Genomic DNA, 24,158 nt, shown 5'->3' with positions numbered 1-24,158 from the left:
TCATTACACCCCAAAACTTTGCATTTGTGACCCAGGTGCAGGGACAGGCTTGGTGTGCCTCATGTATCACTAATTACGGTATATCTAATTTAAATATTACTAGTGTCATGGTATTAAGGAGACAATCTGAGGCATTCCCAGCAGTCAATTTGATATGCAATTGGCAAGGTTCCTCTGCCCTTGCCACCTAAGAATGTGCCCTGTCCTAGGCCAGACCCAGAAGATTCATAGGCACACTTATAGCCTTTATAGTCTCAGCCATAGTCATCCTAGCAACTGCTAGTCTGGCTGTAGCATCTATTACTGAATCAGTACAAACAGGTGCTTTTGTAGATGATTTGGTCAGAAATGTGTCTAATGAACTTCTCTTACAGCAGGGTATATATTAAAAGATTCTTGCATGTCTGCAAGCCCTTGAGGCCCTTGAGGCTGCCCTGGAATATACGGGGGAGCAACAAGATGCACTGGCATCCTGACAGCAATTAAACTGCCACTGGGAGCATAAACATATCTGTGTCACTTCTCTACCATAGAATCAATCAATACATAGTTGGGATGAGGTGAAACAACACCTCTGGGGAAGCATTCATGACAATTTAACAGCAGATGTAAAGCAGCTTAAAACTAAAATTTTAGAATCCCTTCCCACTATAGATCTGCACACCCAACAAACAGCCATATGGAAGGATGTGCAAGATCATCTCACTTGGTTAGAGCCCCACTCCTGGGGTTCACTCTTTGACTGAAAAAGAATGTTGCTAATTATACTCATGACTGTCTTATGTTATTTGCTAATTCTAGGATGCAAAGCTGGAATAAATGCGATGACTGCCTCGCCTGACAGACCTGTTGCTGCGCACATCTGTATGCTTCAGCAGTCAACAGAACCCAATGCAAAAAAAAAAAAAAAAAAAAAAACAGAAAAGGGGGAGATGTGGGGGTTCAGTCAAGATGTGGGAGAAATTGTAAAATTATAAGATACAGACACAAAACTTCTTAGAAGACCAGAAGGTAATTGCAAAAGTCTCAAGATAGGGTTATGGCTGAAAGCAGTGTAATCCTTACCTTGAATTAATTGCTTGGGAAGCCAATACAAAGGGATGTACAGTAGTTTATCTAAATAACTTGTTTACTTGTATGGTCATAAGACCAACATGTGATCAACTGCAGGTGCATAATTGCTCTCTACTGGGGGAACGTGGAGGGGTGGTTGGCAACCAAGCCAATTACCCTCTAGTGGTGTTTACTCACGACCTCTGTCATTTAATCTTTACTGAACAAATGTGAGCTTCGCTGGCTGATCAGGGCCGTGGTTGCAACTCTTTACAGCAACTTCCTTGATGTCTCTGTGTGGCCCGGACTCTCAGCCGAACTGACAAGCAAGATATCTGTGTCAGTGTACACCTCTAATCCATTGCTGGGTCAAGGGTCTGCGGGTCAGATGCCCACAGTCTGGTTAGCAGTTTATCAATTGGTTTATCCTTTCAAAGACGCGGTGGCTCAAGCCTGTAATCCCAGCACTTTGGGAGGCCGAGACGGGCGGATCACAAGGTCAGGAGATCGAGACCATCCTGGCTAACATGGTGAAACCCTGTCTCTACTAAAAATACAAAAAACTAGCCGGGCGACATGGCGGGCGCCTGTAGTCCCAGCTACTTGGGAGGCTGAGGCAGGAGAATGGCGTGAACCCGGGAGGCGGAGCTTGCAGTGAGCTGAGATCCGGCCACTGCACTCCAGCCTGGGCGGCCCAGCGAGCCTCCCGTCTCAAAAAAAAAAAAAAAATAAATAAATACAATAAAAATAAAAAAAATAAAAAGAACCAACTTTTTCTTTCATTGATCCTTTGTATTTTTTAATATATTTTTTTATATATATTTTGTTCTGCTCTGAATCTTTATTATGTTTTTTCCTCATGAGGATTTGGCATTTTTGTGTGTCTTCTGTGGCTATTTTGTTGTAAGTGCATTGTTAGATTGTCTATGTTTGACATTTTGTACGTTTTCTTGAATGGTAGGTGTTTACTTGCTATAAAACTCCCTTTTAGTTTTCTTTTGTTGTATTCCACGAGTTTGTGTATGTTATATTTCTCATTTTTATTTGTTCAAGAATTTTTTGATTTCCCCCTTTTATTGTCTTTTTTTTTTTCTTTTTCTTTTTTTCTTTCCTTCTTTTTTCTGTTTGCGAGGCAGAGTTTCACCTTGTCACCACCAGGCACTGGAGTGCAGTGGCACGACCTCACCTCACTGAACGCGCGTCCCACCTCTTCCAGGTACCAAGCAATTCTCCTGCCTCAAGCCTCCTGAGCAGGCTGGGACTCACGGAGACACACTAACACCATGCTTAGCTATCCTTAGCTATTTTTAGTAGAGATGGGGTTTCACATATTGCGCCAGGGCTGGCCCTTGGAATCTGACCTTCATGATCCACCCACCATCAGCCTCCCCAAAGTGTTGGATTACAGGCTCGAGCCACCACGCCCATAGGCTCCCTCCTTAATTATCTTTATTTACACCAGTGGTCATTCAGAGCCACATTGTTTAATTTCCATAGTGTTTGTATAATTAATTTAAAGGCTATTCTCTTAGAGGATATTCCGTTTCTAAATTTTAACCCATTGTCGTATGAGGACATAGTTTGTATAACATCTATCAATATTTTCTAATTATGTTTAGGCTTTCTTCTCGTGCCGACATATACCTGAGTCCTACCTCCTATGAGAAGTGTTCATGTGCTAATGAGAACGATTGTGTATTCTACAGTCACTGGATAAAATCCTGTAAATGTCTGTTAGGTCATCTGGTCTAAAGACAGATTTTATGTCTAATACTGTTATTTGTGATTGTTCCTGCTTCCCCTAAATGAGTCTGACCTATTGCTGGAGAGTGCGGGGGTGTTGAAGTCTCCCACTCAATATTTTATTGGAAATTTGATCTCTCTTTTTAGATCTAGCATATTTGCGTTTATAAATCTGGTGCTCCAAGTGTGTGGTATACATAGTAACAATCTGTTATACTTCTCTTCTGGATTAATCCTCTTGCTCATTATGTAATGACGGTCCTCGTCCCTGTTTACCTGCTTTTGCATTAAAACTATGTTTTATCTGATTATCACAGTAAAATAGCTAACTCTTGCTCTTTCTTATTGCATTGAAATATCTTTTTCCCTATCCCTTTACTATTCCAGTGTATCACTGAGTACTTCTCTAGTAAAATGCCATTTCTTGGTAGGCCAGCATAGAGTTGGATCATGCTTTCTCACCCATTCATACCAGTCTCTTCCTTCCTCTTTTCTTTCCTTCCTTCTTCCTTCCTCTTTCTTTCTTTTCTTTCTTTCTTTCTCTTTCGTTCTTTCTTTTTCTCTCTTTCTCCTTCTATCGTCATCTCTCTTCCTTCCTTCCCTTCTTTCTGCTCTTTCCCTTTCCTTCTTTTCCTTCCCTTCCCTTTCCTGTCTTTCTCCTTCCTTTCCTTCTTTCCTTCCCTTCCTTCCTCCCTCCATCCCTCTCTCCCTTTCTCTTTTCTTTCTTTTTTCTTTTCTTCTTTCTTTCTTTCTTCCTTCCTTTCCTTCTTTCCTTCCTTCCTCCCTTCCTCCTTCTCTTTTTCTTTCTTTCTTTTATTTTTTCTTTTCTTTTCTCTCTCTTTCTCTTTCTTCCTTTCTCTTTCTTTCTTTCTTTCTCTTTCTTTTCTTTCTTTTTTCTTCTTTCTCTCTTTCTTTATCTCTCTCTTTCTCTTTCTTTCTCTCTCTCTTTCTCTCTTTCTTTCTTCCTTCCTTTCCTTCTTTCCTTCCTTCCTTCCTTTTTCTTTCTTTCTCTCCTTCCTTCCTTCCTTCCTTCCTTCCTTCCTTCCTTCCTTCCTTCCTTTCCTTTGTTGACCCAGTTTCACTCTGTCATCCAGGCTGGAGTGCACTGGCATGATCTTGGTTCACTGCAACCTCCACCTCCCTGGTTCAAGTGATTCTCATCCCTCAGCCTCCCAAGTAGCTGGGATTACAGATCCATGCCACCACACCTGGCTAATTTTGTTTTTCTTTTTCTTTTCTTTTTTTTTGGTAGAGACGTGGTTTTACCACGTTGGCCAGGCTGGTCTCAAACTCCTGACCTCAAGCAATGCACCCCCCTTGGCCTCCCAAAGTGCTGGGATTACATATGTGAGCCACTGCATCTGGCCCAGTCTGTATCTTTTAAGTGGAGAATTTAAAAAATTCATTTACATTCAAAGTGATTATTGATACATGATGTTTTGTTTCTGTCATATTGTTAATTGTTTCTTCATTGTTTTGTATATTCTTCATATTTTTTTCTCTTATTGTTTTTCATCATGGTTTTTCAGTAGTCACACCATTTGCGTGGTTTCTCATCCTCATTTTTGTGTTTGCTTAAGAGTGAGTTCTATATTTTCATGTGTTTTTCATGATGGTAAATGTCATCTATTCACTTCCAAGTTCAGAAGTCTCTTGTGCATTTCTTGTAGAATCAGTCTAATAAGTAATGAATTTCCTCAACTTTTTCTTCTCAGGGAAAGATTTTGTTTCTCATTCATTTATGAAGGATAATTTTCTGGGTATAGTACCCTTACTGGCAGTTTTATTCTCTTAGAACTTTGAATATAACATACCATTTTTCTTCCAGTCTGCAAGGTTTCTACTGGGAAATCCACTGTTAGTCTGATAGGAGTATCTTTACAAATGACTGAATGCTTTTCTCTTGATGTTTTTAGAATTCTCTCTTTGTCTTTGACTTTAGACAGTCTGAATATAATGTGTTGGAAAGAAGACTATTTTGCATTATATCTGTATTGGTATTTTTTGGGTATATCCAGATGTCTAAATCTCTTGCTAGACATGAGATATTTTCACCTATTATTTTGTTAAACAGGTTCCTAACCCTTTTGTGCTTTTTTTTTTGCCTTCTGGGACACTGATACTTCAAATATTTGATCACTTTATGGTGTTCCATATGTCATGAAGGATTTCCTCTTTTTCTTTTTTAAAATTTTCTATTATTTATTTGTATTTTAAAGATAGGGTCTCTCTCTGTCACCCAGGCTGGAGTGAGTGGTGCAATCTCCACTCACTGCAACCTCTGCCTCCTGGGTTCAAGAGATCCTCCCACCTCAGCCTCTGAGTAGCTGGGACTACAGGTGCACAGCACCCTGCCTGGCCAATTTTTGTATTTTTTGTAGAGATGAAGTCTCGCTATGTTGCCCAGCTGGTCTCAAAGTCCAGGCTCAAGCGATTCACCTGCCTCGGCCTCCCAAAGTTCTGGGATTACAGGTGTGAGCCACTGCAACCTGGCCTGCGTTGCTCATTGTTAAAAGTCTTTTTTTCATTATTTTTGTCTGACTGGGTTATTTAAAAAGACATTTCTTCAAGTTCTGAGGTTCTTCCTCTTCTTGGTCTAGTTGATTGTTAAGGTTTTCAAATGCATTTTGTATTTCATTTAAGGACTTCTTCAGTTCCAGAATTTCTCTTTGGTTCTTTTGTTATGTTATCTATCTCTTTGGTAATTTTCTCATTTAAATCTCCAATTGCTTTTCAGATTTATTTATTTTGTTTCTTGGAGTTCTCTTGTATCTCCCTAAGCTTTGTTAGTATCACAATTTTGAATTCTTTTTCTGGGATTTTGTGAATTTCTTTTTTATCAGACTCTGTTTCTGGAGAATTATTGTGTTCCTTTGGAAGTGTCATATTTCCTTGCTTTTTCATGCTTCCAGTGTCTTTACATTTATATTTGCACATCTCGTGTAATAGTCACTTTTTCCAATTTTTTTGAGTTTGCTTTCACTGGGGAGAAAAGCAATTCTCCCACCTCAGCCTCCAGAGTAGTTGGGATCACAGGCACATGCCACCTCACCTAATTTTTATTTTTATTTTTTGTAGAAATGGGATTTCACCATATTAGCCAGGCTGAACTCAAACTTCTGGACTCAGGAGATTTTCCCACCTCAGCCTTCTAAAGTGCTGAAATTACAGGCATGAGCCACCATGCCAGACCAGATCAGTTCTTTGGAGAAAGCTGGAGAATCAAATCTGAGTTAAGTCAGAGTTTGTCTCAAGGAAAGGAAACAGCTGGCAACTTGAAATGGAATGGCTTGATGACAGGTTAGAACCTGTGAAGTAGAAGTAATTCAAAAGTGCTCCTCAGAGAGTAAAAAGCTCTTTCTCTAACATTTTCTAGCTCAGTAGAATTTAGAAAGGCTTCTAGGAGACCAACCAGTCTTTTTGATCCAACATTAAATTGTAAAACCGGATATGGAAGCCAAATTTGACAGTGGATCTAACAAAGTAGCTAATGGGTACTATGCTTCTGAGAAATTGAACAGGCCTCTGAGAGCTGTAACTAGAAGAAAAGTAAAGACTCTGGACTCCAGCACCAAGCAGACTTTCCTTAGCAATTTACAACCTGAAGCTCCAAGGAAAAACTATTTTAGCACACACCAAAACTATTCCCATATGCCGACAGGTATGGAGACTCATACTTATATTCTGTTTTATTTTTTTCTATCTCGTTTCCATGCACTATTTCTATGTTTTCTCCTTAGTTTTACCTTGCCTGGGTTTGCTCATTTTTTATTCATACCTGTTTATCAATCCCAAAATACTAAAAGGATCCAGGCAGGGCAGTTTTAATTGGTGGCTGCAGGGAGCAGTACTTCCTGTGAGGCAGCAATTCTAACCCTAGTTGGTATACACTCAGATTTTCTGAACAGCAGAGGACGTGACCTTCCCAAGAACCCACTTCAACCCTCAGTTCTCTCATTTCTATGTCCATGTGACACCTCTGATACATTTTCCCACTATGAAACAAAACTGTTCTCTTGATAGCGTGCCATACCGTTCCCTTCTCTGCAACTCACTCAGGACAATCTCAGTACCTCTATTACCTGGTCACAAGCGAGGATACTTCACACTCAAATCTCGTTGACTGGAGGGAAAGTCATTAAGCAGAAGCGATAATTCTTGTCATCACAGCTTTCTCCAAACCTGCTTCATCAGCATTTTACTCTCACTCTTAGAGTTTAGCTTCAACCATCAAGCAGACAGTTGAGTGTTCAACAGCCCCTTTCTGGGACAGATTTTTTTAGTTGACTGTGTATTCTAACCCTTAGCAATAGTGCCCCAGGCTAAGAGAGAGAAGGGAAAGCAAAGAGGGAAATGTTGCAATGCTACCTTTTCAGAGAGGAAATAGAGACAAATAGTTTTTATGGGTGTAATACACAGCCTCCACTGTCCCGCAATAAGAGCAATTGAGCTTAAACACCAAAAAGGGCTTTTCTATGTGAGCTGAAAACAGAAAGAGAGAGCAAATGGGAGGATGGGCTGGAGTAATCTTGCTTGAAGTTCTTTCAGCCTAAGGAAGAGCCTTTTCTTCCTCTGTCATACACGAGTGCTTAAGGCTTACATAAGTCCCATCTGCACATTGCTAGGAACAGATCATCCTACTCAAGACAATAAAAAAGGAATCAATCATATACCTTACATATTTAGAGATATGTGAGTACACTTTTCTCATAAATAAAGCAACACACCCCTGCCTGACTTCCTAGGACCTCCATAATTGAGGTATAGTTATTTGGAGTCAGAGATTCTTAAACCAATCCTGGTTCTGCTTTTTTCACTTCACCAGACCACACTTAAGCAGATTCTTTAATGGCTCCAAAATCACAACACTTTGAACTGTTTTACTGTTGTTTTCCATTTTCCTTTACACCACTGTCCAGGTGGTACAGATTTTTCTTAAAAATCTATGTCTCAGTGTACAGAGCTTCAAGTAAAGTTCAAGCAGGGAATAGGAGATCTATCACCTTCCTTATTACAGAAATATTGCTAACATTAATGCAGACTAATGTTATATTAAGTCTTTTGACAGGTATATCAAACTATTGGATCTTATCCAGTTGGTGGTCAACCAGATAGTTATAAGTGAGATGGAGAGACAGGTCATTCTCTTCCCATAGCCCTCTCTTCCTTACCCTATTTACCCCAAAATGCTCAGGCAGGAAATAATGCATACTCCTTTGTGCACTGCTCCTCCATTTCTCATTTTTAAATGGAGACATACTCAAGGCATAATCTTCAGTCCTTTGCTCATCTCTGTACACTCATTCTCTTGCAGATCTCGGTCACCCTCATGGCATCAATCATTATGCCACAGAAAACCCATTGGTGTATAGTGTCTGGCTTCATCTTAGTGTGTGTACTTGGCACATCCATCTGGATGTTTCATCATTACCTCAAACTCTGTCCTTCATTTTTTTGTTAGAAACATCTCTTCTCTGCAAACCATGCTTTGTGTTCAGCATGCTCATCTGGTATCCACTTTAAAAAGGATGTCTTCTGCCCATTATTTGATTTTTGTATGAAAAAAAAAAGCTTTGTTGTAGAAATCAACATACTATTTTTTAAAATCTGGAGAGAAGATATTCTGGTGACTGAAAGTATGGTCAGGTGTCAGATATAAATGTGCAAATGCCTTCTTACTGTCCTATCAGTCTCAGTACATTCACCTTACAGCTGCTGGCAATATCGAAGGTTCCTTTTTTATTTGTGTAAACTCTAATTTCTATCAAGTTGTCATGGAATTTTAAAATTAGTATTTCATTACAAATGTCTCAGCATTGGTTAATTTTTTCCAGGACCATTATTGATCAAGCAAATAAATTCAACAGCCATTGGGGAAAAAAAAGAAGGTCATCTTTTTTCAATAAATGTATTATATAGTTAATAGTTTCATTTATACAGAGTGCATAGAGACCATTCACAGAATATCCAGCATTTTGTGTTTTTGCAATAGGGAACATTTCTTCACTGAATTCCACTCTCACATTAGATAATTTAATAGTGTTATGGAGGAAGTAAAATGCCCACCCCCCGCCAAAATTGAAAATTTCAGTTGTTGATTTTCATCGACACACCTTATCAGGTGAAGTAATTCCCTTTTATTCCTAGTTTTCTAGGACTTTTTATCATGGATGAGCAAATGCCTTTTTCTGCATCCATTTATATAATTATATAATTTTTCTTTTGTATTCTGTCAAAATGTGGAATCACATTGATTTTTTTGCATGTTAAGCATGCCTTCCATTCCTGGCATAAACTTTCATGATCATGTTATGTCATCCGTTTTAATATATTATTGAATTCAATTTTATAATATTTTGTTAAACATTTTTGTGGCTATGTTTGTGAGGGATGCATGTCTTTAGTTTCCTTTTCCTTTCATGTCATTGTTTGGTGTTAGTATATTGGACTTGTAAATTATTGGGATGTGTTTTCTTCTGCTCTTTTATTGAAAGAGTTTGTATTGAGTTGATATTGTTTCTTTCTTAAATGTATAATAGAATTAATCAATGAAGTCATCTGACCTGGAAACCATTTGGCCTTCTCTGTGAGAAGGATTTTTAAAATTAACAAACTTAATTTCTTCCATTGATTGAGATTTCTTCTTGATTTAGTTTTGGTAATTTGAATCATTCAAGAAATGTTTCTATTTCATGTTTTAAAATAAAATTGTAGACAAGTTGAATTTAACAGAGTTTATTTAGCAAAGAACAATTCATGAATTGGGCAGCACTCAGAACCCAGAAAGATTCAGAGAGCTCTATCCAGCAACATGTGAAGGCAGTGTTTATAGAAAAAAACAGGAAGTGATGCTCAAAACCAGTCGATTTGTTACAGCTCAGTGTTTGCCTTATATGGGCATGGTGTGATGAGGTATGTGCCTTATGGGGGACATAGTATGATCACTTGGCAGCCTGTGATTGGCTGAGACTCAGCTGTTTATTACAACACTCTTAAGTTAGGCTGTAGGTTGTTTGCATAATGCAGTTATGTTAAGTTAGGTTAGTTTGCTATGTAGGAATTCAAGATATGAAGAAAGCTTTACATCACATTTAATTTAATTTAACAATGTAAAATTGTCAAATTTATTGTCATTTTTGTTTATTGGCATTTTCATAGTATTCTGTCATTATACTTTTAATGTCTGTATGATTTGTTGTGATATACCCACTTCTATTCCTGATATTGGGGATTTGAGTCTTACCTCTTTTTATTGATCCATTAGCTAGAGATTCATGAATGTATTGAGCCTTTTTGAAAACTAGTAATTGACTTTGTTTATTTTCTTTATTGTTTGTCCATTTTATTGCATTTATTTCTGATCTTATTAATCTTGGGATTAATTTGACCGTTTTTTCTAGCTTCTTAAGATGGGAACATAGATGGTTGATTTTAGAGTTTCCCTCCTTTCCAATTATATAAAGTTATAAATTATTCTCTACTTATTGTATCATACTAATTTTGATATAGTGTGCTTTCATGTTCATTCAGTTCAAAGTATTTTCTAATTTTCCTTCTGACTCTTTTTAAATCCAGGTGCTGTTTAGCACTATGCTTTTTAATTTCTAGGTGTTTGGGACTTTCAAGGTATTTTTCTGTTATTGGTTTCTAATTTAATGCCATTGTGGTCCAAGAATGTATTCTGTATGATTTCAACAGAGACATTTATTTATTTGTTTAGACATTTATTTATATGTGTTTATGACCCAGTGTATAGTCTGTCTTGTGGAATATTCTTGAGCATTTGAAAATAATGTGTATTCTGCCACTATTGGGTGGAGTATTCTATAGATCTTGATTAGATCACATTGGTTCATTGATAATGTTATTCACATCTTCCACGTCCTCATTGAGTTTTTTCCTAAATATGTTACTGATTACTGAGGGCTAGAATACTAAAATATGATTGTGAATTTGTATATTTCTGATTTATTTTATCATTTTGGCATAACATGATTTAAGACATATTTTCTAAAACATACACATTTAGGATTGTTATATGTTGGTAATAAAATGATCCTTTTATCATTATGAACTATCCTTCTTTCTCCTTGATAATATTTCTTATTCTGAGTTCTATATTTCTGATATTAATACAGCCACCAACATTTCCATGGTTGGCATTATTTTCCTTTTTTTTTTTTTTTTTACTTTAAGTTCTGGGATACATGTACAGAATGTGCAGGTTTGTTACATAAGTATACATGTGCCATGTAGTTTGCTGCACCTATCAACCCATCATCTAGGTTTTAAGCCATGCATACATTTGGTACATATCCTAATGCTCTCCCTCCCCTTACTCCCCATTCCCCGACAGGCCCTGGTGTGTGGTGTTCCACTCCCTGTGTCCATGTGTTCTCATTGTTCAGCTCCCACTTATGAGTGAGAATGTGTGGTGTTTGGTTTTCTGTTCCTGTGTTAGTTTGCTGTGAATGATAGCTTCCAGCTTCATCCACGTCCCCGCAAACAACATGAACTCATTTTTTATGGCTGCATAGTATTCCATGATAAATGCGTATTTTCCCATTCTTTTACTTTTTACCTGTCTTTGCCTTCATATTTAAAGAGGGCATTATGTAGAGAGCATAACGTTGGCCTGTACATTTTTCTGTGCATTCTGACAATCTTTGCCTTTTCATTAGAGTGGTTAGGCCATGTGCATTTAATTCAATTATTAGTATGGTTGTTTTAAACTCTACCATCTTACAGATTGTTTTCTCTTTGTCTTCTCAGATTTTCCCTTTTTTACTTCTTTATTTTGAATTAATTATGCTTAGTGTTCTATTTTATCTTCTCCGTTGGCCTCTTAGCTATACCTCTTTTTTTTCAGTAGTTGTCAGGAGTTTTGAATATTCATCTTAATACATTCTACCTTCAAATAATAACATACCCACTTCACATGTATAAGAAACTTACAACATTATACTTCCATTTCTCCCTTCTATTCTTTGTGCCATGGTCATCATATTTTACTGCTAGGTATGTTATAAATCCCCAAATAATTTTCATTTTAAACAATTCCTTTTTTAACTTAAAATAAAAAAAAAATACTAGAAAACATGTTGTTATATTTATCTGCATTTTACCATCTCATGCTTTTTTCATCTTAATATCTAATGAACACTCATAAAGAAACAAAATCGTTGCTCAAATAAGATATTTTTCTTCATAATCACCACTGTTCTCAAATCTTTGAAAGCTCTGGTAATAATGATTTAAGTTCTACCACATGGAGTGACTATAGTTGGTAAAAACTGCAATGAATGAGGGCATTTTTAAAATTTTATTTCTTGGCTCTTAGTTTATCATGTAGAAAAATCCTCCATGAGATATTGCTGTAATTACAATCCAGCCTTGGGAAGGGAGTTCAGGGGCTGTGAATGAAATCCTAATCTGCCTGAAATCTTGATCCAGACAGACTTAATCTCTTCCCTCAGAGACTTCAAACACTGCAGTCTTCAAACTACATCCAAGAAAATCTTTATCCAAGTAAAATTTCCCCCCAATATCCTTTCTCTACTCCACCCTATCCTGTAGTTAGGGAAGAACCCAGGGGCTGAATCACTATCCTCAGACTTTTCCATTCAGGTGGGATCAGAGCCTTTAGTAACTACATCTGCAACAGAGGTTGAAACCATACCTTCAAGAAGTAGTGTTCACATGTGACCTGATCCTAGACTTCCAGTAAGAATGACTCAGAGTCTCTCAGCTCTGAAATACGGAAGTGTTTATTGGTCTTAGGGTATTCTCGGGAAGGTGAAAGTGGAAGGGTTCTTCAAAGGAGACCAGAGGATAAAAGACTTAATGAAGGGATTATCTCCATATCAGTGCTACCAAAGTGTCAACATTTATTCATTAACTTGTATTTGTTGGAAACTTTACTAAGGAATGACTGCTTTAAAGTAATGGATAAGGACAGAGCTTGAAGGGTCAGCAATTCAGTCAGCCACTGGAGTAGTTTTCATATGAAGTGAGAAGAAAAGCTGAGATGGAGTTTGTAGGGCAGCTGGAGTTCAGATCTCTCCTAAGTCCTCTTCTGTTCAGATATTTTGTCACCTGCAGCAACACACACAGTTACTGTCGTTCCTGGGTTCAGTACTGTAAGCCCAGAGCCATCTTCCCCACTCCCTTTGCACCCAAGCTTCCCATTTCTCTGCCCTGTTCAGGTCCCAGGGAGAAGGTGGTCATCCCTGCACATGCCCTGGTCCTCCAGGTGAACAGCACATAGGAGCCAAGGAGTTCACTAAAGTCATTGAATTTCACCCTCAAACCCCAGCTGACTTTGAGGGCATCCCACATGCTTCATGTCTCCAAAATATCCCGACAAGGGGAAAGGTCACATTACTGAGGGCAGAGAAGAAGCTTAACCCTGGAATAAGAATTGGAAGGGACAAATATCCAAACCATATAAATGACGGCAATGAAGGAAGGATACTTACTCATATTATGTAAACTGATCTTTGAAAGGATTTCAAAACCAAGGTCAATTTTCTAAAATGACCTCTGTTGAACATCTGACAGCAGCACTTCCTCATTCCTGGAATTCTTTAATTCCTTGGCTTATGTGACAACATATTCTCCTAATTCTTCTGCCTCTCTGCTTCTTCTCCATTTTCGTTAAATATTCCTCTTTTGATACTTTGTTAATCATGTATCTTTGCATTAATTTTGCTCTTTCAAGATATTTCATTAAAGTATGATGTATTACTGAGTTCTTTTGGTATCCCCCAAATTTTGCACCTAAGTCAAGTGCATCCCTTACATGACCCTAGTCCCAGCCCTCCTTTCCATTCTTCCTCTTAACATCTAACATTCTACATTCACTTCATTCTGTTACAAATCATTATATATATAATTATAAATGTGTGTGAACAAAGAAAAATAAAGAAAAATTTGTCCTACTGGATACTAACAACACTACAATGTCATAGTAATCAAAACATTAGGACACTGGCACAAGAAGAGACAAACAGAACAGTGGAACAAGATGGAACTCAGACACAGGCCTATCTGTAATGGGAGCTTTCAGTATAGCAAAGGAGACACCACAAACTTATGGGGAAAAGGTGAACTATTTAGTAGTTGTGAGAACACATTTGCCCATTATATAGAGAAAAATAAAACATGATCCCCATCAAACACAAAGATGAATCCCAGATGAATTAAAGTAGTACATGTGAAATTTAAAACTGTAGGAGATGTTTTAAAAATATCTTTGATATCTCAGTATACGGAAGACTTCTTTTAAAAAAGACACACAAACAAAGATACAGTTGATGGACTTCATTACAAAATATTAAGGATTTCTCTTCAATAAAGGAAACCAAGGAGAAAGTTGCCAGAAGTCAGATTAGGGGAAAACACTTGCAATGCCTAAAACTGACAAGGGACTACTAGCAGGACTATATAAGAATCACCTGCAAATCAACAAGAAAATGATAGAAGCACATAGTACAAAAATGGGCAATGAATGTGAACAGGCAATTTATAGAAAAGGAACTCCCAAGTGCCTAATCAGTCCTAATTATAGCCCCAATTATTAGTAATTAAAGAAATGCAAAATAAAACAACATATTTCTTTATGCACATGAAATTGGCAAAAGTTAGAAAACTGAATAATGTCCAGTATTGAAGTGCATTTAGGAGTTGCAGGACATTTCAGGTATTGACTAAGGAAGTACAGATGAGTACAGCCATTCTGATAATAAGATGAGCAGTATTTAGTCAAATTAAGGAGCTGCATCTCCAGTAACCCTGCAACCCCTTTCTAGGATACATACATTCCAGGGATGCAGGTCAGGCCCACGAGCATATGTAGTTTCATGTGAGATACAAGCATTGCTTGCAATAGTAGAGAACCAGGGATCCCAGGAGCAATATAGATATGTGGATTAATATGATTTGGATATTTGTCCCTTCCAAGTCTCATGTTGAAAATTGATCCCCAGTGTTGCAGATGGGGCCTGAATCATGGAGGAGACTCCCTCATGAATGGTTTGGTGCCCTCTCCAGGGTAATGAGTGAGTTCTCACTCTATTAGTGCACATGAAACCTGGTTGTTAAAAAGAGCCTGGCACCTCTTTCTCTCTCTCTTTCTCCCTCTATGACCATGTGATGCACCGGCTCCCCTTGCCTTCCACCATGAGTAAAAGCTTCCAGAACCCCCCCAGAATCCCCTAACAGAAGCAGATGCTGGTGCCATGTTTCATGTAGAGCCTGTGGATCTGTAAGCCAATTAAAGTTCTTTTCTTCATAAATTAGGTAACTTCATATATTTCTTTACAGCAATGCAAAATGGACTAATGCATGGACATATAGAGTAAAATATTATGGGAGATGTGGAAAAAACAAACTGGATGTACAAAATTAGCAAACTGGATGTACAAAATTAGATCTATAATTTAATGCCATTTTGGTTAATTAAAAAATACATGTACACTGGACATTACTACATATTATAGAGGATCTATGCAAATAAAAGGAAACATCAAATTCATTAAAATGTTTACCTATGAGGTAAGGGTCAGAGGTTAGATATGGGAATAAGGACTGGAGATAAAAGGGACCAAATAAATCAAGAGAGAGAGCTCGGAGGCACCAATGATGACAGTATAATGAACTGAGAAGTTCTTAACCTTTTGTACCTGAGGTCCAGCATTAATAACAATAATAATAATGAATTAGATGTGGTCATCTGCAGGGAAGTTCACTGTCTAATGCTAAGAGAATTCCCAAAACATATACAAATATAAAACATGGTGAGTGTTATGATAAATAGAAACCCATAAGGTCTCAGGAGGGGCATTATTGGTATGAGCATTGCCATGGAATGAGTCCAAGTAGAGACAGTAAATAGTTACAGGCACCCACCACACTGTGTTGTAATTATGTATAGAAATATAGATCTGGCTCCATTATTAGACAATGGACTCTTGGAGAATTTGAACTTGGTCATTTCCTTCACAAAATAGGGTGTATAGGACAGTGGATAAACAGTCTCGGATCCACTTTCTGGACTGGAAGCTAGCCCTACTACTTCATAGCTGTGGGAACTTGATCAAGGTGCTTAAGGTCTCTGTGTATGTAAAAAGATGTAAGTATCTCTCATATGAAATGGTGAAAATAATAGTACCTACTTCAGAGATTCTTTGTGAGAATAAAGTGAATTAATAAATGTAAATGCTTAGAATAGCGCCTGAGCATATTAACTACTCAGTTAGTTATCAGTGTTGTTGTTGTTATGTGGCTGAATGCTTTTAACCCATTAGAAGATCAATGAACACTTATTGGATTGAATTTTTCCTCCCTTCCTTACATTCTACAATTCCTAGGGCCTCCTGTTTACATTCCCACCTTTACAGTATTTCACAGGGGCCCCTGGGCCCGGGGGTCATGGCCAGAACGCAGAGACTTTATGATGAGGACGGTGCCCACGATGATGCCCACTAGGCCTAGCACCAGGCCCAGGGCACAGAGCACAGTCTCCGTTGTCTCAGGCATCTGGATTGGCTCTTGGGCCTCTGGGGGAAGAATGAAGAGATAGGGTCAGGAGGTGCAGTGAGGGTTGTTCTGGCCTGGGATGGTTGTGGGAATTGAAGGTTGTGGACCGGTTAATTGGATGTTAGGACAAGGAGAGGACTGAGACCTGGTCAGTGGGGAAATCTGGTGCAGAGGACACCAGGTCTTTGGAATAGAGGATGCCAGGAGATTATGGAGAGAAGCAGTTGCATACCCCAGTGCTTGAGGAGCGGCTGATCCAAGCCCCAGTGTTCCACCCTGCAGTCATAGTAGTCCTCGGCTGAGGGCACAAAGGTCAGGTAATGGAACTTGTGGAAGCTGTAGTCTGTTCTGGGCAGGAAGAGGCTCTCAGTGACACCCTCAGTGACTGGCTGCCCGTTGCACAGCCACGTGACATTGAGCACTGGAGGGAAGAACTTGTCAATGTGGCAGATGAGGGTGTTGGGTTGGCCCAGCTCCACAGGCTCCTTGGGAAACACGGTCACCTCAGGGGGATCTGGGAGGAGACAGGAGCAGGTGAGGACCCTGTTCTGGGATGAATCACAGAGGCTCCACCTCTGGGAGGATCATCTACCTCAGCCTTAGATTTTATGGCAGTTCTGGGTTCCCGAATCACACCACTGACCAGCCTCACTCTGCTCACCTTTCTCTCTCCGGAAAAGAGAGGATGCAAGCCCCTGCTTTAGTGGGATCAGCCCATGGCCACTAGGGGATGAAGATCACACAACAGGGGGCACTTAGGCTTCCTAGTCTGAGGGTGGCAGAGAGGCCCTCTCATCCCTTCCAGTTGGGCTACAGAGTAAGAGGCAAAGATAGGCAATACCATTGGTGGCCTGAGTGTGGTTGGAATGCTGGATCGTGACATTCAAGTTGTGGTTCAATATAGCAATGTTAGCCAGCCCGCCCTGAGCCTCATAGGAAAAGGCTCGGCCAAACTCCTCCAGATGCCAGACGGTCTCCTTCTTGTCCAGATCCACAAAGAACATTTCATCTTCATCAAACTCATACATATACTCCCCTGTTGGTCTATGTGTCTGTACAAACGCGGCATAAGTGGACACATGGTCCGCTGCATAAAGAAAGTAGAGAAAAACATGACAAAATGTCAATTTGAATATGCAAGTGGTGAAAGCTCGAGAATGAATAAAGACTTATGAATATAAAAAGGAAGAAGGTAAGAGGTCAAAGGAAGGACATATAGGGGAAGAAGAAGGAGCAACAGCATCAAGGAAATCATACAGAGCAGATGAGCAGTTATAAAAAAAGGGAGTGAAGAACAAAATGAAGTTTATCACTGATAAGTCAAGCTGCTTCCTGGTCTTTGAAAGTCTGGGCATCCTGACCCTACACAATAGTAATTGTAACAATGACAGCGAACATTTGCTGAGCACTTACTTGCACCAGACATCCTTCTAAGTACTTTACATATTTCCTCATTGAATTGTCACAATAACCCTATGAAGCAAATACATAGCATACTATTTTACAGGTAAGGAAATGCAGAGAGGTTATATATTAATAACTTGCCAAGGTCATACAGCTACTGGTGGAACTAGCAGAGAGATTTTTTCTCCCCTTAAGATCTTAATTCTTCTAGGACACAGATGTAAAATTGATTTTAGAGTCATGGGGTGGGGAGTGGGCATTTTCTTTTCTTATTACAGAAAAGGGAGAAAAAAATACAAAATTGAGAGGAAGAAGAAATATCCTTCAAATTTTAGTGCTCTTGACAGTTTTAAAGTTTCTGTCTTAGTTTATGAACATGAAACTGTATAATGTGTAGCTTTGTTGATAATATTTTTCATTTGGGGCATATAAATTCAAAAATACAGTACAGTTATTTTAGCATTTGTTCCAAACTTTTGTTTCCTTTTTTAAAATATTTCAACATTTATGTTCAGGGGCACATGTGCAGGTTTGCTATACAGGTAAACTCATGACTCGGGGGTTTAGTGTACAGATTATTTCACCACCCAGGTACTAAGCATTCTAAACTCTTCTTACATTTATATTTTGATTTTTGTTTTAGAGGCCAACTAGAAATTATTGCTGAGTTTGGAACACCTGTAGGTTTTAATTTATTTTGTTTTTTAGTCTTTATTAGTTTACAAGAAGTAGCAGAGATAAGAGGAAAAAAGCAGCTATTATCATAAAAGAAAACAATGAATGTGTATGTGAAAGTCTGGGTTTAGAATGATAAATACATGAGAATGAGAAGGAACTATGGGGCTCATCCACTTTCACTTCCCAACTCACAGATTTCCCTGTGAGTTTGCAGCCCTGACATGTGGGGACCCAGTCTGTGCTTGGCCACTTACAGTGACAGGGAGAATGACAGGGAGAATGACTTTCTGTCACTGTAACTGTGTCTGGAGGATAGGGTCTGTGTCTTATTTTTCACTGAGAATGACTCCCTATCACAGTAAGTGGCCAAGCAAAGAGTGGTATTTCCAACTAAACAAAATAAATCCTATAGGTGTTTCACAAGGAAACTTAGCTTCCTTCTTAGTTTAAAGGACTCAAAGGACCCATCAGGAAAAGAGGGTAAAATAAAAGACAAAGTCCTCTAGCAATTACTGGGAACTCATCTTCTTAATACATGAATGTTCCTTGTACTTTTATAAATGCTTTTTAAAAAACACTTTCGCAAGTTCTGTAGTCTAAAGATCAGCCAGATATGGAACAGATTATTTTACTTCAAAATATCATTTCCATTCAGACAAAAATAAGTATTAAAAGACTACTACATGTCAAACACTGTTAGATGCTAAATATTCAAATAAAAATAATACATCGGTCCTGTTCTGCAGACGCGTACAATTCACAGATGGAAACACAAGTGACAAGACAACAGCAGGTTCAGAAGGATAAGTGCAGATACGTGGGTATGCACAACATGTGATCAAACAGCACATCAGGGAAGGTTTCCTGGGGAACAGATAGCTTCAATGTAGGCATTCAGAAAACAGGGCAAAAGCCACTTCTCACGGGGAAGGCAGCCTGACCAGGAGAAGATCCTGAGTTCACTGTGGGGCTATTGCAGTAGACGATCTGGAAGTCATCTAAGGAGAAATAATACATAGACATTTGTGGATGATGGGTGGTCTCAGGAGAGGAGTTTAGGCCAAAGAATTGAGAGTCATTAGAGGCAGGTGCAGGTTAGATGAGATTTTCCAGGAAGAGTGCCAAAAGTCAGAATTGCAGAGATCTCAGAGTTTAATGAGAGAATGTGATAATTAAGAGGTGATTTAAAGGATGATAAGGGGGATCCAGGGAAACAGGAGAAAAATAAGGACAGGGTGGTTCATCAGAAAGAAATGGATTACAGTGCAAATGTTATTAGTAACTCAAGTCAGAGGCACTGAGAAGAACCCACTGGATTTGACTTTCTGCAGAGGTTCCTGATGGCCATGATGAGAGGATCCTTAGGGATGTACTGGAGACAAAAGTCAGAAGCTTAGCGCCAAGTGGGAGGACACAAAGAAAGTGTCTCTAGGGTAGGATGCAGACTGAAGTCACAGTTGTTTTTTATCAGTTAGCTTGCATTTACGCTTTTAAGGTAAAGGATATGTTTAAATGTTAAGAGACAGCCAGGCGCAGTGGCTCATGCCTGTAATCCCAGCACTTTGGGAGGCCGAGGCGGGCGGATCACGAGGTCAGAAGATCGAGACCACAGTGAAACCCCGTCTGTACTAAAAATATAAAAAAATTAGCCAGGCGTGGTAGCAGGCGCCTGTAGTTCCAGCTACTCAGGAGGCTGAGGCAGGAGAATGGCGTGAACCCAGGAGGCAGAACTTGCAGTGAGCCAAAATTGTGCCACTGCATTCCAGCCTGAGCAACAGAGCAAGACTCCGTCTCAAAAAAAAAAAAAATATATATATATATATAGCTATATATATATATATATATATATATATGAAGAGACAAGGAACCACTGGGCAGGGAAACCCTGAGGAGACAACTGAGCTATTAGGAATTTTTACAAAGAATCCTAAAAAGTATTCAAATCTATGAAGAGATGCCCATTGTAGTGTTTATTATAACATAACATTAGAAATAACCCAGGTGACCATGAACAGGGCAATAGATATTTCTGATTCTCCCCAGCCTCACTTCTTGTTTATTCTACACATCTTAAATAAAACTGTCTGAGGCCAGTGTGCATCTTGTATGTTATGGATTCTAACCTCCCCCATCACTAGATTTCGGGATACAGCGTCATGCACAGGCTTGATGTCATTCTCCCTGATGTCAGCTATAGGAATAAAGAGCATTCACGACGGTCCATCTCTGTCTCAGTCCTTGCAGCTCTCCAAAGTCTAGGGCTCCCTTGCAGTCCTGGATCTCTCAGGACCCGAATCACAAGGCTGTCAAGACCATGCAACACTGCTGTCTTGAGAGAGGAAAGCTTGTGACCACCCACAAAGACCCAGGAAGAGCCATAGGGTCCTAGGAGAGAGAGGGAGGATACAGGAACACTCTTAGCACTTCCTCTCCTAATGCAGAGCCCATAGTTCAGAGTTCCTGTGAAGCAGCCACAAAAGACAGAGGGTGGGGATCCCAGAGAGATGGGAGGGGTGTGGGGCCCTGCAGGGCCCTGGTAGAAGGTCACTGTGTGCGAGACTGGGGAAGGCAGTGTATGACCCTCAGAGCTGGGTCTGGACTTCAAACTTGGCTCGTTGATCTGCTGTGTAACCTTGGAAAATGTATTCATCTTTTTGAGCTTCATTTTTTTCTAAATAATTTCTAAATAAAGGGAATAATTTCTAAATGAAGGGAATATTATCTTCATTGAAGTTTCCTGTGAGACGTAAATGGGGAAAGAAACTATGCAGGCATCTCATAAATTCTGGCTGCTATTGCTGTTGTTATTATGAGGACCAGAGGGAACATAGACTATCATGAGGGCCAGACAGATCAGTGAGCCCCTAAAATCTCTGATTCTTGAAGCAACAATTGATGTGAGCCTCCCCATCACTCACCCTGATGCTCTCATGTCCTCCTGAGCACTCACCCTTGATGGCCCCAGCTCTTCGGAGACTCAACAGGAAAGCCAAGGAGAGGGTTCTCAAGATCACAGCTCTGGTCTGGAACATTCTGTCTTCAGGGCACACGTTGTGGGGTCTATAATTGATGACTGTGAGCACAGGAACAGTGATGAGGAACTGAGGCCAGGTGGAGGCAGATGAGACTCTGAAACTGTGGGCTTCTAGCACTGGAAATGGTCAAAATGGGTGGAGAGGAGTCAGCATGGCTGGACTTCACCAATCAGACGAATAACAGAGCTGACATTCTCTGTTGCTGGGTAAAGAGGATGCTGGAAGGTGCTGGGGAAGAGATGGGAGAATTTTAGGTACCAGCATGGTCAAGAGAGCTCCAGTTCACAGTTCATTTTCAGAGTTAGAGAAAGAGACATAAAAAGATAAGTCACACCTTCTTCTGATGGCAAATGTTTTCCATTTTGTTCCTTCTCCCAGCCCCCACTCCCATCCCAGACAGTTAGATGATCTTTGATGTTTTTTGGTCATTATATATACATATATATATTTTTTTTTTTTTTTTTTTTTTTGAGACGGAGTCTTGCTCTGCCGCGCAGGCTGGAGTGCAGTGGCCGGCTCTCAGCTCACTGCAAGCTCCGCCTCCCGGGTTCACGCCATTCTCCTGTCTCAGCCTCCCGAGTAGCTGGGACTACAGGCGCCCGCTTCGTCGCCCGGCTAGTTTTTTTTTTTTTTGTAGTTTTTAGTAGAGACGGGGTTTCACCGTATTAGCCAGGATGGTCTCGATCTCCTGACCTCGTGATCCGCCCGTCTCGGCCTCCCAAAGTGCTGGGATTACAGGCTTGAGCCACCGCGCCCGGCCGGTCATTATATTTTAAATCATGTTTTATGTTACGATGTCAAGTTTACAAAAATATTCTGCTGATAATTAAGAATGAATGCTCTATCTAATAAAATATATAATTAATCTTCCTTTCAGGTCCACCTCCCTGAGATATCTCCTTTTTATTTAATCAATTCTGCATTAAGTTTTATAATTTCTATTTAGAGGTTTTAATTAACTTGATTGAAGTTGATCTTTAAGTATTTATCTATTCCTGGTTACCTTTGTTAGTGAAATTTCTAGATAATTTTTATTATTCAGATTTCTTAGTATTTGACTTTTCTGGTATTTAAACAGTAGAACAACATTTTATCTTTAAATTACTAGTCATGTTATTCCATTTTCATATAAGAACACCCAGGACAGCATTACCTATGGTAACAATGTGCACCCATATTTTGATCTTGTTTTTAAGAAGGGTTTCTCTAATGCTTTTCTGTTACAGGTAAAGTTCATTTTTTACTTTATATTCTCTTTACCATATTTAAGAAAATTACTTTTCTAGACTCATTTTAAATATTTCAGTTTTGAGCTATTTATTTGATACTCATAGAGAAGATCACAAAACATTTACTATTTAATGTAATGATGAAGCACATATATTACATTAATATTTTATCTTATTTGTGGTAGCCTTACCTTGCATAAATAATTACTAACAGATTAGTACATGAGAGATGCTGTTATTAGTGCTTTGCGTGCATTACCTTATTTAAACCTCACATTAAACCCAAGGGTGGTATTATTAATGTCTACTGTAAAAATAAATTACCTGAGACATGCAGGAATTACGTATTTGTTTCATTATCTATGGCAGGTAAATGACAAGGAGAAGAGTCCCACCCAGGCAGTTACTAAAAAAAACTGAGTTTTTCTCCACAATTCTCTCCTGGCCCCACAATCCTACTGGACACCTTCTACTACATACTTATTTTCTTCTCTTGCATTTTACGTGCTAGCCTTCTGTTTACATTTTAATACTGATTTAAAGAAATGATGCCAATTTGATTCTTTTTTGAAATTAGAATTGGTGGTCCAACAAGATCACATTTATACGTGTCTAAAGTAAGAAATAATGTTCTTTGAAAGTTTGTAAAAATATTCACTGTAAACAAAATAGAATCAGATGTTTTGAAGGAGGTGGGGTCTTTGATGATTTTTTTTTTTTTCACTTTCTTCCTTATTTACTGGTCAATTTATAGTCTCCATGGACTTTATTTTTCCAAAGCAATTTCAGACCTATTGATCTCATTCGATCTTAAGAGCTTTGTTATAAGGCAGGTTATATCATCCTCATACTGAAGTCAAGGAACTGAAGTCCAAAAGAGGCAGTGTCGTTAAAGCTGCATATTTACATGGTAGGGTAGGTGGTGTGTCCATGCTCCCGGTGTAAGGTTCCCACACTGAGCCCTGCTGACCCTAATGACAGTCCTATGGAAGAACCTGGTCTCTCCTGCACATTGCAGGACTCACAAACCTCTGGGAGAAAGTAAATATGATTGGGTGCTAATCTTAAACACACCCTTGGAAAAAGGCAAGACAGACAGACTCCAGGCCTGATTTGAGTTCTGGGATGGGTACTCTAATCCCTCTAAACCATGCCACTGAATGACCTTTTACATACTGAGATAGCATTTCTTCCACCACAGGTCATGTCCTGTGGGTGTGTGAGGTGTGGCAGAATTGGGGAAATGATAATCCCCGTAGATGGGCCAGCAGAATATTTGAGATCACTGTCAGAGCAAAGAAAACACATCATCTCCCCCAACCTCATGACTTACTTGACTGCTTAAAGTGAGTGTCACTGTCCTCCCTCTGTCATCTTAACTCCATCACAGGCTTTATATTTTCAAACCTTTCACACTAACCGTCTGCCCAGCGAGTGATGACTCATACAAAGCTCAGTGCCCATTGGTTCTTTTCTC

At 39.2% G+C, this 24,158-nt stretch overlaps 1 protein-coding gene across 2 annotated transcripts; it reads right to left on the bottom strand.

The window, feature by feature from the left end:
- Positions 1-12,544: 12,544 nt before the first annotated feature.
- LOC108540294 (HLA class II histocompatibility antigen, DP alpha 1 chain) lies at positions 12,545-24,030 on the bottom strand. Of its 2 annotated transcripts, none has more exons than XM_017889278.1 (6): positions 24,015-24,030; positions 21,368-21,568; positions 17,177-17,422; positions 16,568-16,849; positions 16,189-16,355; positions 12,545-12,891 (listed from the first exon to the last, which is right to left on the bottom strand). In XM_017889278.1, coding segments are annotated over exons 1-5 (885 nt in total). In that variant the 5' UTR covers positions 24,016-24,030; the 3' UTR covers positions 12,545-12,891; positions 16,189-16,200. The 2 variants fall into 2 exon arrangements, 1 of the variants encoding a protein (XP_017744767.1); XR_001888635.1 differs by having other exon boundaries at positions 12,546-12,891; positions 16,151-16,355.
- Positions 24,031-24,158: the final 128 nt, after the last annotated feature.

Source organism: Rhinopithecus bieti, unplaced genomic scaffold (genome assembly GCF_001698545.2).
Source record: "Rhinopithecus bieti isolate Rb0 unplaced genomic scaffold, ASM169854v2 scaffold_19200, whole genome shotgun sequence".
In the NCBI taxonomy this organism is placed as follows: domain Eukaryota; kingdom Metazoa; phylum Chordata; class Mammalia; order Primates; family Cercopithecidae; genus Rhinopithecus; species Rhinopithecus bieti.
Note: the sequence above shows the minus strand (reverse complement) of the source record. Positions and strands in the feature narration are given on the sequence as shown.

Excerpts from the sequence above, each read along its gene's own strand:
- LOC108540294 (XM_017889278.1), bottom strand. Across the intron at positions 17,423-21,367 it reads AAGAGCTGGGGCCATCAAGG|CGGACCATGTGTCCACTTAT; the intron begins GTGAGTGCTCAG and ends TTCTTTATGCAG. Across the intron at positions 16,850-17,176 it reads CCACACTCAGGCCACCAATG|ATCCCCCTGAGGTGACCGTG; the intron begins GTATTGCCTATC and ends GTCTCCTCCCAG.